This window comes from Scyliorhinus torazame, chromosome 19, assembly GCF_047496885.1.
Source record: "Scyliorhinus torazame isolate Kashiwa2021f chromosome 19, sScyTor2.1, whole genome shotgun sequence".
NCBI lineage: Eukaryota > Metazoa > Chordata > Chondrichthyes > Carcharhiniformes > Scyliorhinidae > Scyliorhinus > Scyliorhinus torazame.
The window spans coordinates 63,800,043-63,815,879 of NC_092725.1; the positions used below are offsets into that span (position 1 = coordinate 63,800,043).

General features: G+C 44.5%; 1 protein-coding gene across 11 annotated transcripts in view; it reads left to right on the plus strand.

Annotated features, from left to right (window-relative positions):
* The window catches only part of LOC140396174 (ataxin-7-like protein 1), a 317,394-nt gene that overhangs the window by 196,187 nt on the left and 105,370 nt on the right, over positions 1 to 15,837 (plus strand). For all 11 annotated transcript variants that reach the window (XM_072484429.1, XM_072484431.1, XM_072484428.1 and 8 more), the window contains one exon: positions 7,222 to 7,444. In XM_072484429.1, coding sequence (XP_072340530.1) covers positions 7,222 to 7,444 — 223 coding nt within the window. The remainder of the gene's footprint in view (positions 1 to 7,221; positions 7,445 to 15,837) is intronic.

The window sequence follows — 15,837 nt, forward strand, 5'->3', positions numbered from 1 at the left end:
GAGTTTGTAAGGAGCATCCAGGAGGGCTTCTTAAAACAATATGTAAACAGTCCAACTAGGGAAGAGGCGGTACTGGACCTGGTATTGGGGAATGAGCCCGGCCAGGTGGTAGATGTTTCAGTAGGGGAGCATTTCGGTAACAGTGACCACAATTCAGTAAGTTTTAAAGTACTGGTGGACAAGGATAAGAGTGGTCCGAGGATGAATGTGCTAAATTGGGGGAAGGCTAATTATAACAATATTAGGCGGGAACTGAAGAGCATAGATTGGGGGCGGATGTTTGAGGGCAAATCAACATCTGACATGTGGGAGGCTTTCAAGTGTCAGTTGATAGGAATACAGGACAGGCATGTTCCTGTGAGGAAGAAAGACAAATACGGCAATTTTCGGGAACCTTGGATGACGAATGATATTGTAGGCCTCGTCAAAAAGAAAAAGGAGGCATTTGTCAGGGCTAAAAGGCTGGGAACAGACGAAGCCTGTGTGGCATATAAGGAAAGTAGGAAGGAACTTAAGCAGGGAGTCAGGAGGGCTAGAAGGGGTCATGAAAAGTCATTGGCAAATAGGGTTAAGGAAAATCCCAAGGCTTTTTACACTTACATAAAAAGCAAGAGGGTAGCCAGGGAAAGGGTTGGCCCACTGAAGGATAGGCAAGGGAATCTATGTGTGGAGCCAGAGGAAATGGGCGAGGTACTAAATGAATACTTTGCATCAGTATTCACCAAAGAGAAGGAATTGGTAGATGTTGAGTCTGGAGAAGGGGGTGTAGATAGCCTGGGTCACATTGTGATCCAAAAAGACGAGGTGTTGGGTGTCTTAAAAAATATTAAGGTAGATAAGTCCCCAGGGCCGGATGGGATCTACCCCAGAATACTGAAGGAGGCTGGAGAGGAAATTGCTGAGGCCTTGACAGAAATCTTTGGATCCTCGCTGTCTTCAGGGGATGTCCCGGAGGACTGGAGAATAGCCAATGTTGTTCCTCTGTTTAAGAAGGGTGGCAGGGATAATCCCGGGAACTACAGGCCGGTGAGCCTTACTTCAGTGGTAGGGAAATTACTGGAGAGAATTCTTCGAGACAGGATCTACTCCCATTTGGAAGCAAATGGACGTATTAGTGAGAGGCAGCACGGTTTTGTGAAGGGGAGGTCGTGTCTCACTAACTTGATAGAGTTTTTCGAGGAGGTCACTAAGATGATTGATGCAGGTAGGGCAGTAGATGTTGTCTATATGGACTTCAGTAAGGCCTTTGACAAGGTCCCTCATGGTAGACTAGTACAAAAGGTGAAGTCACACGGGATCAGGGGTGAACTGGCAAGGTGGATACAGAACTGGCTAGGCCATAGAAGGCAGAGGGTAGCAATGGAGGGATGCTTTTCTAATTGGAGGGCTGTGACCAGTGGTGTTCCACAGGGATCAGTGCTGGGACCTTTGCTCTTTGTAGTATATATAAATGATTTGGAGGAAAATGTAACTGGTCTGATTAGTAAGTTTGCAGACGACACAAAGGTTGGTGGAATTGCGGATAGCGATGAGGACTGTCTGAGGATACAGCAGGATTTAGATTGTCTGGAGACTTGGGCGGAGAGATGGCAGATGGAGTTTAACCTGGACAAATGTGAGGTAATGCATTTTGGAAGGGCTAATGCAGGTAGGGAATATACAGTGAATGGTAGAACCCTCAAGAGTATTGAAAGTCAAAGAGATCTAGGAGTACAGGTCCACAGATCACTGAAAGGGGCTACACAGGTGGAGAAGGTAGTCAAGAAGGCATACGGCATGCTTGCCTTCATTGGCCGGGGCATTGAGTATAAGAATTGGCAAGTCATGTTGCAGCTGTATAGAACCTTAGTTAGGCCACACTTGGAGTATAGTGTTCAATTCTGGTCGCCACACTACCAGAAGGATGTGGAGGCTTTAGAGAGGGTGCAGAAGAGATTTACCAGAATGTTGCCTGGTATGGAGGGCATAAGCTATGAGGAGCGATTGAATAAACTCGGTTTGTTCTCACTGGAACGAAGGAGGTTGAGGGGCGACCTGATAGAGGTATACAAAATTATGAGGGGCATAGACAGAGTGGATAGTCAGAGGCTTTTCCCCAGGGTAGAGGGGTCAATTACTAGGGGGCATAGGTTTAAGGTGAGAGGGGCAAAGTTTAGAGTAGATGTACGAGGCAAGTTTTTTACGCAGAGGGTAGTGGGTGCCTGGAACTCACTACCGGAGGAGGTAGTGGAGGCAGGGACGATAGGGACATTTAAGGGGCATCTTGACAAATATATGAATAGGATGGGAATAGAAGGATACGGACCCAGGAAGTGTAGAAGATTGTAGTTTAGTCGGGCAGTATGGTCGGCACGGGCTTGGAGGGCCGAAGGGCCTGTTCCTGTGCTGTACATTTCTTTGTTCTTTGTTCTTTGTTTGCTTTATTGGTTAAAGATGACATCAAAACTGCATTAAGAAATTACATTGGCACTAAGGGCAAATGTTGAATCGATCTGGGTGGAAATAAAAAATAAGGGAAAAAACTCCATAGTAGAAGTAATTTACAGGCCCCCGAGCAATACTTCCAAAGTAGGGCATAGTATAAACCAAGAAATAATGAGGGCTTGTGAGAAGGGTACAACAGTAATCCTGGGTGATTTTAACATGCATAGTGACTGGATTAATCAAATTGGCAAGGGTAGTCGCGAGGAAGATTTCATAGAGTGTATGAGGGATTGTTTCTTAGAATAATATGTTATGGAGCCAACCAGGAAGCAGCCTATTTTAGATTTAGTACAATGTATTGAATAAGGGTTGATAAATAGTCTTGTCATTAAGGATCCTTTCGGAAGGAGTGATCACAGTATACTAGAATTTCACATTCTGATTGAATGAGAGAAGACATTATGCTATATCAGAGTTTTAGCATTGGGAAGAGGTAATTATACAGGCCTGAGGAAAGAGTTGGCCCAAGTAGACTGGTAACAATTAATTGAGGGTAGAGCAGTTGATGAACAATGGTGGATGTTCAGGGAGATATTAAATATCTCTCAAAGTATAGTTCTGCGAGGTAGAAGAATTTTAAAAGGGAGAAAAATGTTCCATGGTTAAACAAGGAAGACATAAAGGCAAAACCTAGGGTATACCATACTGCAAAAGCTGGAGGATTGGGAGTACTTTAAAGTTCAGCAAAAGGCTACTAAAAATAAAATCAAAAGAGCCAAGATGAACTACAAATGGAAATAACAGAAATAATAAACACTGATACTAAAAGCTTCTATAAGTATATAAAGAGGAAGAGAATAGCTAAAGTAAATGTTGGCCCTTTAGAGGATGATTCTGGTGAGATTATAATGGGGAACACCGAGATGGTGGAGGCACTGAACCAATATTTTGTCTCTGTCTTCACAGTAGAGGATAATAATTTTCCAAAAACTGCAGTTAATGCAGAGGAACGTGGTGCAATAACCATCACTAGAGAGAAGGTGTTGAATAAACGAATGGGATTAAAGGCAGATAAGTGGCCTGTACCCTAGGGTATTAAAGGAGGTGGCAGCAGAGATAGTCAATGCATTGGTCATGATATTTCAAAATTCCCTGGATTCTGGAAAGATCCTGGTGGATTGGAAACACAATGTGACGGCCCTATTCCAAAATTGACAGAAGCAAAAAGTAGCAAACTATAGATCAATTAGCTTGACCTCTGTGGTGGGGAAGTTGTTTGATGATTGAATCAATCATTACGGAGGCGATGACTGCACATTTGGAAAGACAAAGCTCAATCTACAATTTTCAGCTTTTTTTTATGACGGGTATGACAAACTTGCTCAAGTTTTTGAGGACTTGGCCAGCAAGGTGGATAATGAAGAACCCGAGGATGTGGTATATCTAAACTTCAAGAAGGCAAAGTGCTGCATAAAAGACTGATCCAGAAGGTGAGATCTCAGGAGTTTCAGGGTAGAGTACTAGATTGGATTGAGAATTGGCTGACTGACACAGCTGGCTGGCGAACTGTAACTAGCGGGGTACCGCAGGGGTCAGTTCTTGGATCTCAACTGTTTGCAATCAGTATAAATGATCTGTAAGCAGCGACTTAGAGTGTAACATAGCAAAATTTGCAGATGATACTAAAATAAGTGGGAAAGCAGGCAGTGAAAAGAAGATAAAGATTTTAAAGACAGCTGTAGATGGGCTAGGAGAATGGGCTAAAATTGGGCAGATGGAGTTGTGGAGTATAATGTGGATGTGTGAGGTTATCCATGTTGGCCAAAAAAAATAGGCAAATTATTATCCAAATGGAAAGCAGATTCAAATTGCGCCTGGGCAGAAGGGTGTCTTTGTTCATGAATCGCAGAAAGTCGCTATGTAGCCACAGCAAGTAATAAAAAACGCAAATGGAATTTTAGTAGAGAGTATTGTTGCAATTGTATAGGGTGTTGGAGAGACCACATCTGGAGTATTGTGTCCAGTTTTGGTCTCCTTTTTTGAGGAAGGATGTGGCATTGGAGGCAGTTCAGAGAACGTTCACCAGATTGATTCTGGGGATGAAAGGGATGACGTACGAGGAGAGATTGAACAGTTTGGACTTATACTCGCTCGAATTTGGATGAATGAGGGGATCTGATCAAGGTATATAAAATACTAAAAGGGATTGATATAGTAAAGGTAGGCCAAATGTTCCTCCTTGTGGGCCAATCTAGCACGAGAGGTCACAGATATAGGTTGAGAGGCGATAGATTTAAAACTGAGATGAGGAGAAACTACTTCTCGCAGAGGGTGGTAAATTTGTGGAACTCGCTGCCCCATAGTGCGGTGGAGTAAGAGTCATTAAATGGTTTCAAGAAGAAGATAGATTTATTTCTGAGTTATAGGGTTGCAGAATTTTGGAAGTGGTTGGAAGTTACAGGAGCAAGGAACTTCTGTGTGAGAGAGGGTAGGGAGTTTGACAACAGTGGCAGGAAGGTTACAGGATTTATAACAACAGGAGGAAGTGTGTTCATAGAATCTCTACAGTGCAGAAGGAGGCCATTCGACCCATCGAGTCTACACCAACCCTCTGAAAGAGCACCCTACGTAGGCCGTATCTCTGTAACCCCATAACCCCACCCAACCTTTGGACTCTTTAAGTGACAATTTATAATGGTCAATCGACCTAACCTGCACATCTTTGAACTGTGGGAAACCCATGCAGACACGGGCAGAAAGTGCAAACTCAACATAGTCACCCAGGGTTCATATTGAATCCGGGTCCCTGGCGCTGTGAGGCAGCAGTGCTAACCACTGTACCACAGTGCCACACTATTAGGTTCAAGAACATGGGAAGGAGGTTAAGTGGTTTGAGAACTTAAGATTGGTGGGAGTAAGGTTACGGAGTTTGCGAATAGTGTTTTTTTTGGGGGTGTGAACATGGCCGGCAAGGCCAGAATTTGTTACCCACCTCTAATTTCTCTTGTGAAGCTGTGGTGAGCAGTGCTGCAGTCTGTGTGGTATAGATGCACCCACAGAGCTGTAAGGGAGTGAGTTCCAGAATTTTACCAGAGAGCCTACAAGCCCCATAGTGACCGATAACTTTTCAAAAGATATCAGAAATTCCAGTGATTGACTGGAAGGATCACATAACACGTTTAAGACTTTAACTGCAACAAACGAGCTGAAAGCAACATTGTCTAAACAGCAGTCAAACAGCTCCACCACCTACAAAGTATAATTCAAGAATGTGATGGAATAGTCTACACTTGGCTGGATGAGTGCATGTCCAATAACACTCAGAAACTCAACACCATGCAGGATAAAGCAGTCTGCTTGCCTGGCATCCCATCCACGAACCTAAATGTTCACTCGTTCTTCCAGTGATGCATAGTGGCAGCTGTGTGTACTATATTAAAGATGCAGCGCAACACTCGCCAAGGCTTCTTCGACAACACCTTCCAAAGGCAGCAGATGCATGGGAACATTCCATGTTACACACTATCCTGACATGGAACTATATCGCCTTTCCTTCACTGACAATCGATAAAAACCTTGTAACTCCATCCCTAACAGCTGTGGAAGTACTTATACCACAGGGACTGCAGCGGCTCCAGAATGCAACTCGCAATCACTTTCTGAAGCATAATTAGGGATGGCCTAGCCAGCGATGCTCACATCTCATGAAAGCGCAAGAGAATAATCTGCCTCCTCATTTAAAAAAAATTAAAACCTAGTTGTTGACCATCAACAGCTCTTTCCACAACACCACCTGCATTACCGTCACCTTATGTGTCTCAGTGTCAAATTCTGCTTCGTTGTGCCCCTGTGGAATGCTTTGGGACATTTTATGATGTTAAAGGTGCTATGCAGAAGCATGTTTCTGGGGTTGTTGTCAGTTGTTGGTGATTCCAATCAATTTGATCCTGGACCTATGGCCAACTCTGACTGGATTTGCCGGTGTGTTTTGCAATATTGTCAGTGTACCTCTAGCCTCTGGATTTGACTATTACAAGGCATTTCTTACTGACCTTTCATCCTGCATAAACTTCCACCCAAAACTCACAGAAATTCCTGTTCACCTCTCACCCCTCTGCTTGCTGATCGGCAGTGTCTCCCATTCTAGCAATGCCTCAGGTTTAAAATCCCCATAACTTGTTTTAGAAACCTGCCCATCTCTAACCTCCCCACACATTTTTTGCATTCTCCTAATTCCAGCATATTGCACATCCCCAATTTCAATTGCTCCACCATTTGTGGCTGCCTTGGCTCTTAAGCTCTAGAATTCTTTCTCTAAACCTGTTCACATTTTAGATGCTCCTGGATAACTACCTTTTTTGTCAACCTTTTGGTCATCTGGCCTGATATAGTCTTATGTGGCTTGATGTCAAAATTTGTATTGACATTGCTCTTGCAAAGCACGTTGGGATGAATGCAATGTTACATAAATGCAATGTTGGTGTGGTGTATGTTTCATCTACTAATCTGCTAATCGGTGTTGCTATATGATAACCAATGAATGTCACCATATCATCTATTTTATTATAATGTTCAATATGGTCCATTTTCCACTGTGTGTTGCAGAAAGAAATATCTCCTGGTATTATCCATATCTTAAAAAATGTATATGGTGAAATTGTGCCTGCAGTGCTTGCGTCTTAATGGATCCATTTTTGATTTGTTATTTATAGCAACCTATTACAAAAAAATTTGAACATTTCTGCAGTTGTGTCATCTTGTTTATCAACTAATTGCTGCTCTCTCCTTTGTTTTCAGAAAGGAGACATGGTTCGTCATGTAAGGCAACCCCCTCACCAGCTTTGTCAACCTCCAATTCCACAACATCACCAGTCTCGATGAAATCCAAAGCCTGCAGTAGCCATACCCCAGTTGGTAGCAACTCCAAGCCATTCAAGTCACCAAAAGACAATCTACATACCTCCAATAATAAGCAGCACCAGGCACTCTTTCCTTCCAAAGTAACGAGAGATAAATCATGGTGGGTATCTAGTCAGTTTGATAATATTTACCAGGATTCTCTTTTTTTGGTCATTATTCTTGGAAAGAAAACCATTTAAATAGTATGTCTCAATTTTATTCACGAACGTATTTGATTATGTATTTTTTAGGGAAACTGACAGAGATTTTGGTATGTATTGGATTGTCAGAATCAGCATCGGTAATTAGAATTTATATACTGTATGAAGAGTTGAATCATCAGTTGTGAGTCACAAATGTGGCCTGGTGTTTGTTAAAAAATGCTTGTAAATAGCTGTTCTTAAACTGAACAAGCAGTGCTTGAAGTTACTACGATTGTGGATGACCTAATGCATGAAGAAAATTTGTTTATTTCTCCATAAGTGCTTTTCTGCCTGATATTGCTACTGCAGTGTGATCTTCCTTGTCCATTCTGTTTTTCATTGTTTATTTGGAAGGCAGTAAATGCATAGGATCGAACATCTGTCGAGGATGTCTTCACTTGAGAGAACCATGTTTTCAGTTTTGATCGGTTTGTCTTTTTCTTTAAGAATGTGAAATGTGCCTGTGTCTGGAATATTCATTGAGATCACAAAACCAGTTTGCTGGTGTACTCTGTACAGGATTGCTCTTTTTATTTTTTTGTTTCACCCTCCTCCTCCTCTTCACTTTTCTGCTCTGACTTAGGAGCTCGCTCATCATGGTTCCATAGCACCAGATGCCCACCTCTTTCCCCACCGAGGCAAACATGTTTCATGTCTGATGCTAGGTAGTGGGTATCGGCAGACTGTTTAGGATGAAAATGACCTAACCACCATACAAAGTGCACTTTTCAACAGGAGTCCCTGCATTGAGATCCGGGGCGAAATTCTCCCCCAACGGCGCGATGTCCGCCGACTGGCGCCAAAGACGGCGCCAATCAGACGGGCATCGCGCCGGCCCAAAGGTGCGGAATGCTCCGCATCTTTGGCGGCCTAGCCGCAACATTGAGGGGCTAGGCCGACGCCGGAGGGATTTTCGCCCCGCCAGCTGGCGGAAATGGCGTTTGTTACCCCGCCAGCTGGCGCGGAAATGCGGCGCATGCGCGGGAGCGTCAGCGGCCGCTGTCAGTTTCCCGGCGCATGCGCGGGAGCGTCAGCGGCTGCTGTCAGTTTCCCGCGCATGCGCAGTGGGGAGAGTCTCTTCCGCCTCCGCCATGGTGGAGGCCGTGGCGGAGGCGGAAGGGAAAGAGTGCCCCCACGGCACAGGCCCGCCGCGGATCGGTGGGCCCCGATCGCAGGCCAAGCCACCGTGGGGGCACCCCCCGGGGTCAGATCGCCCTGCGGCCCCCCCCCAGGACCCCGGAGCCCGCCCACGCCGCCTGGTCCCGCCGGTAAATACCAGGTTTGATTTACGCCGGCGGGACAGGCAATTTCTGGGCGGGACTTCGGCCCATCCGGGCCGGAGAATCCAGCGGGGGGGTGCCGCCAACCAGCGGGGGCGGGATTCACGGCGGCCAACGGCCATTCTCCGACCCGGCGGGGGGTCAGCGAATGACGCCCCAGAAGTGGGAATCAATTGCTTTTACATTTCTTGTCTCTGCGGCAATGTATGGTCTCTCCGCCACCAGCCCATGTTATATTAATAAACTCAGCTCGGATTAAGTCTTCCCAGATGTAAGGTGTCATTTAACTCTCCTGGTTTCCACTTCCACTAAATCAAATAAGCCACCTGCAAATGAAAGATTTTATATTTTAGAAAAGCATAAAAAAGTATATTCTTTTCCTCTCTGTATCGCCGCACTACTCTTGTTGTGAGCTCCTCATTAACGCCAATGCTGCAACTTCTAAGATGGTGCAGGACAAGACTGGAGGCTACCTGTGATTGTCTGTTAGCCAACAGCGGATACAGTGGAATGCACTACTAGAAACCTGAGCAAATTATCCAGCCTTGTTATTTGTTTGGAAGTGTTGTGTTTACAGCCCATGCTGTTGAGATCTATTTGCAAGTAATGTGGCACCAAATGTAGCTGTGGGGGTGAGCTGTCTGCCCCACATTTGCTCTGCAATTTATGTGTTGCAATGTTTTACGAATTGTCATGGTTTGGAAATACTGAGAGAGCATTGTGGTGTACGAAGATTATTCTACCGTTTTTCCATTTAAGATAATGTGAACATTTATATGGGAGTGATTGTGCAGTGGCACCGCAGAGGTTAATAAATAAGGAACATCGGAATGGAAATACGCCGTTCAGTTCACCAACAACCTGTTCTGCCATTCATTTAGATCATGGGTGATCTTACTTTACCAGCCGATGAGCCACTTTGATTCTTTAGTCCCTTGGTATCCTTGCCTATCAACTTCAGTTTGGAAATGTTAAATTAATGTTGTCTCAACAGCTTTTTGGGCGCAAAGAGTTCCACATCTCTGCTACCCCTTAAGTGCTTCCTCACAACTTCTTTAATTTTGAAGATTATATCCCATTCCTCCCCCCCCTTTTATTCTGGGCTCCTCCATCTACCTCATCAAATCCTTTAATCATAGATACCTAAATTGTACCATTCCTCCATCATCAGGACTCAAAGGAATGCATTGATACTCCAAAGCATTAGCTATTGAAACATGACTGTAGCATGTAGTATCAGATGAGGGGAGCTGGGCTGTTACAAGGTTAGCAAAAGAGGATACTTCTCCTGTTATATTTCTGGTTCTGAAAAGTTTGATTAGTTGTAAAAAAAAAACAATTCAGTAAAATTAATTTTCAGCCATTTATTGGATTTTTGAGGGTCATATTTTATGCAAGTGAAATGGATATCCAAGGGTTCATCATTTATTAAGTATTGTTTAATTGAATGAATTTAGGAGCATATTGTAGTTTGCAAACTCACGGAAAAAGAAACATGCTGTTTTTTTGAGTTACTTTGCATAAAATCAAGATTCTCCCCAAGTAAGTGAGATTGCATGATTACATAAAGGAGCGGGAGTAGGCAATAAGGCCTTAAGATTGTTTGCCACTTGCCAAGATCATGGCTAAACGTCTACATCCATTCCACTTTCCTGCCTTATCCCCATATCCTTTAATTCATGTAATGTCCAAAAATCTTATCAAACTTAGTCTTGTGAAAAAATGAAAATGAAAATCGCTTATTGTCACAAGTAGGCTTCAATGAAGTTACTGTGGAAAAACCCCTAGTTGCCACATTCCGGCGCCTGTTCGGGGAGGCTGGAACGGGAATTGAACCGTGCTGCTGGCCTGCCTTGGTCTGTTTTCAAAGCCAGCGATTTAGTAGATACTCACCCACAGCACTCTGGAGTAGAGAATTCGAACGATTCACAATCCTCGGGTAAGTGAAGAAATGATACCTCATCCCTGTTCAAAATGTGGGCCACTTAACCCAAGACTATAAGCCTTAGTTCTAGATTCTTCTGACTGGGGAGCAGCCTCTCAGCATCTAATCTGTCGAGTTCCCTTCAGAATATTTTTCACATTGCAATGAGATCCCCTCTCATTCTAAACTCCAGGGAATATCGGCCCATGTTACTTAACCTTTCCTTGCAGGATAACCTTCTCATCCCATGAATCAACCTAGTGACCTTTATTGACACCCCTCTAAATCGAGTATAACCTTACTAATCCAATAGCCCGTCCTTTTCCACAAAGTGCAGTACCTTCCGAGGCTCCCAATATTTATCAATATTCACCTGAAAAGATGCTCTGGCCTCTTTCTCAGCCAGTCCTTGTGGGAAAGCTATAGCACTTATTATATGTCATGAATATTCTCCTCATCTCTTTTCTATTTTAGTGATGATTTTAAAATGATGACCCTTGCGGTGACTTGACTGATTCCTGGGATGAAGGGGTTGTCTTATGACAAAGTATTTATTCCAAAAGTCAGAAGGGAAGTGAAAAAGCAAATAACAGAAGCAAAGAGGAAATATGCAAGCTGACATAAAAGGGAATCTGAAAGTTGTGTATAGGCATATAAATATTTTTAAAATGGCAAGAGGAGGGGTAGGGCAAGTTAGGGAGCAAAAGGGAATTTACACATGGAGACAGAGAGACTTTCCCAGGTTTTAAATGAATACTTTGCATCTGTCTTTACCAAGAAAGAAGATGCTACCCAGGCCATGGCGAAAGAAAAGGTCGTTAATACATTAGAAGGATTTATCAGATTATCATAAAATTTACAGTGCAGAAGGAGGCCATTCGGCCCATCGAGTCTGCACCGGCTCTTGGAAAGAGCACCCTACCCAAGGTCAACACCTCCACCCTATCCCCATAACCCTGTAACCCCACCCAACACTAAGGGCAATTTTGGACACTAAGGGCAATTTATCACGGCCAATCCACCTAACCTGCACATCTTTGGACTGCTTTGGATTTATAATTGAAGACTGTATTAAATAGGCTGTCTATACCTAAACGTTGATAAAGCACCAGAAATAGATGAAATGCACGCAAGGATACTGAGGGAAGTGAGAATTGAAACTTCGGGGCACTGACATTAATTTTCCAATCTTCCTTTGACTCAGCTAGGGGTTATTCCGGAAGACTGGAGAATTGCAAATGCTAGACCCTTCTTCCTAAATGGGTGTAAAGATAAACCCAGAAAAGACAAGCAAATTAGTTTAAATTTGGGCAAAATAGCCACATTGACAAATCTGAGTTCATTAGGGAAACTGAGGGTTGATAGGAGCAATGCTTTTGATGTGTATATGGATTCCGAAAGTCATTTGATAGCGTGTTGCATCACAGACCTTTGAACAAATTTATAACTCATTCAATAGAAGAAAAATAGCAACATTGATACAAAATTGGTTGTCATATTTGTTTATGGCAGGATTGTTGGCAGAGATGGGAGCGGCTGGGGTCAGCAGGAGTCAATTGACTTACGGCAGTGCAATGGGGGGGGGCAAGGGGGCCAGGCAGTTTTCTAGCCGGCGGGGCGAGGGGGCGGGGGTGAAACTGGGTTGCTGCTGCATTGACTGAAGGGGTGCTGGAGATAAGAGGGAGAGTCGGGGTGGGGGTCTTCCCCTGGGGGACTGGAGAGTGCGGGAGGCGTGGGCACGTGGCTGGCCTAAGGAAGGAGATGGCTAGTCGGCGGGGGGACGGGCAGTCCCCCTGATCCGGCTGATCACATGGAACGTGAGGGGCCTGAACAGGCCAGTCAAGAGGGCTCAGGTATTCACGCACTTAAAGGGACTGAGGGCAGACGTTGCATTGTTGCAGGAGACGCACTTGAAGGTGGTGGATCAGATCGGGCTGAGGAAGGGATGGATGGGGCAGGTCTTTCATTCGGGGCTGGATGCGAAGAATAAAGGGGTTGCAATCCTGGTGGGTAAGCGGATGTCGTTCGAGGCGCTGAACAATGGAGGTCGATATGTGATGGTGAGTGGTAGGCTGCAGGGGACCCGGGTGGTGCTGGTGAATGTGTATGCCCCAAATTGGGACGATGCAGGGTTCATGAAGCGCATGCTGAGTCGGATCCCGGATCTGGAAGCGGGGAGCCTGATAATGGGGGGAGGACTTTAATACGGTACTGGACCCGGCGCTGGACCGATCCAGGTCGAGGTCGGGCAAGAGACCAGCTGCGGCCAAGGTTCTCGGGGTTTATGGATCAGATGGGGGGAGTGGATCCATGGAGGTTTGCTAGGCCGGCGGCCAGAGAGTTTTCTTTTTTTTCCCACGTGCATAAGGCCTATTCACGGATAGACTTCTTTGTGGTGAGCAGGGCACTGATTCCATGAGTGGAGGGAATGGAATATTCGGCCATAGCGATTTCAGACCCCGCCCCGCACTGGGTGGAGTTGGAGTTGGGGGAGGAAAGGGACCAGCACCCGCTGTGTGCTTGGACGTGGGACTGTTGGCAGATGAGGAGGTTTGTGGGCGAGTCCAGGGGTGCATTCAGAGATACGTAGAGGCCAATGATAATGGGGAAGTACCGGTTGGTGTGGTTTGGGAGGCTCTGAAAGCGGTGGTTAGGGGAGAGTTAATCTCAATTAGGGCTCACAGGGAGAACATAACATAAGAACTAGGAGCAGGAGTAGTCCATCTGGCCCCTCGAGCCTGCTCTGCCATTCAATGAGATCATGGCTGATCTTTTGTGGACTCAGCTCCACTTTCCGGCACGAACACCATAACCCTTAATCTCTTTATTCTTCAAAAAATTATCTATCTTTATCTGAAAAACATTTAATGAAGGAGTCTCTACTGCTTCACTGGGCAAGGAATTCCATAGATTCACAACCCTTTGAGTGAAGAAGTTCCTCCTAAACTCAGTCCTAAATCCACTTCCCCTTATTTTGAGGCTATGCCCCCTAGTTCTGCTTTCACCCGCTAGTGGAAACAACCTGCCCGCATCTACCCTATCCCCGTCATAATTTTAGATGTTTCCATAAGATCCCCCCCCTCATCCTTCTAAATTCCAACGAGTACAGTCCCAGTCCACTCAACCTCTCCTCGCAATCCAACCCCTTCAGCTCTGGGATTAACCTAGTGACTCTCCTCTGCACTCCCTTCAGTGCCAGTACATCCTTTCTCAAGTAAGGAGAACAAAACTGAACACAATACTCCAGGTGTGGCCTCACTAACATCTTATACAATTGCAGCATAACCTCCCTAGTCTTAAACTCCATCCCTCGAGCAATGAAGGACAAAATTCCATTCGCCTTCTTAATCACCTGTAAACCAACTTTTTGCGACTCATGCACTGGCACACCCAGGTCTCTCTGCACAGCAGCATGTTTTAATATTTTATCGTTTAAATAATAATCCCTTTTGCTGTTATTCCTACCAAAATGGATAACCTCACATTTGTCAACATTGTATTCCATCTGCCAGACACTAGCCCATTCACTTAGCCTTTCCAAATCCCTCTGCAGACGTCCAGTATCCTCTGCACCATTTGCTTTACCACTCAGTTTAGTGTCGTCTGCAAACTTGGGCACATTGCCCTTGGTCCCCAACTCCAAATCATCTATGTAAATTGTGAACAATTGTGGGCCCAACACTGATCCCTGAGGGACACCACTAGCTACTGATTGCCAACCAGAGAAACACCCATTAATCCCCACTCTTTGCTTTCTATTAATTAACCAATCCTCTATCCATGCTACTACTTTACCCTTAATGCCATGCATCTTTATCTTATGCAGCAACCTTTTGTGTGGCACCTTGTCAAAGGCTTTCTGGAAATCCAGATATACCACATCCATTGGCTCCCCGTTATCTACCGCACTGGTGATGTCCTCAAAAAAGTCCATTAAATTAGTTAGGCACGACCTGCCCTTTATGAACCCATGCTGCGTCTGCCAAATGGGACAATTTCCATCCAGATGCCTCGCTATTTCTTCCTTGATGATAGATTCCAGCATCTTCCCTACAATCGAAGTTAAGCTCACTGGCCTATAATTACCCGCTTTCTGCCTACTTTTTTAAACAGTGGTGTCATGTTTGCTAATTTCCAATCCGCCGGGACCACCCCAGAGTCTAGTGAATTTTGGTAAATTATCACTAGTGCATTTGCAATTTCCCTAGCCATCTCTTTTAGCACTCTGGGATGCATTCCATCAGGTCCAGGAGACTTGTCTACCTTTAGCCCCATTAGCTTACCCATCACTACCTCCTTAGTGATAACAATCATCTCAAGGTACTCACCTGTCATAGCCTCATTTCTGTCAGTCACTGGCATGTTATTTGTGTCTTCCACTGTGAAGACCGAACCAAAAAACCTGTTCAGTTCCTCAGCCATTTCCTCATCTCCCATTATTAAATCTCCCTTCTCATCCTCTAAAGGACCGATATTTACCTTAGCCCCTCTTTTTTGTTTTATATATTTGTAGAAACTTTTACTATCTGTTTTTATATTCTGAACAAGTTTACTCTCATAATCTGTTTTACTCTTCTTTATAGCTTTTTTACTAGCTTTCTGTTGCACTGTTAAGATTTCCCAGTCCTCTAGTCTCCCACTAATCTTTGCCACTTTGTATGCTTTTTCCTTCAATTTGATACTCTCCCTTATTTCCTTCGATATCCACGGTCGATTTTCCCTCTTTCTACCGTCCTTCCTTTTTGTTGGTACAAACCTTTGCTGAGCACTGTGAAAATTGCTTGGAAGGTTCTCCACTGTTCCTCAACTGTTTCACCATAAAGTCTTTGCTCCCAGTCAACCTTAGCTAGTTCTTCTCTCATCCCGTTGTAATCTCCTTTGTTTAAGCACAAAACACTAGTGTTTGATTTTACCTTCTCACCCTCCATCTGTATTTTAAATTCCACCATATTGTGATCGCTACTTCCGAGAGGATCCCTAACTATGAGATAATGAATCAATCCTGTCTCATTACACAGGACCAGATCTAGGACCGCTTGTTCCCTCGTAGGTTCCTTTACATACTGTTCTAGGAAACTATCGCGGATAATTCTATAAACTCCTCCTC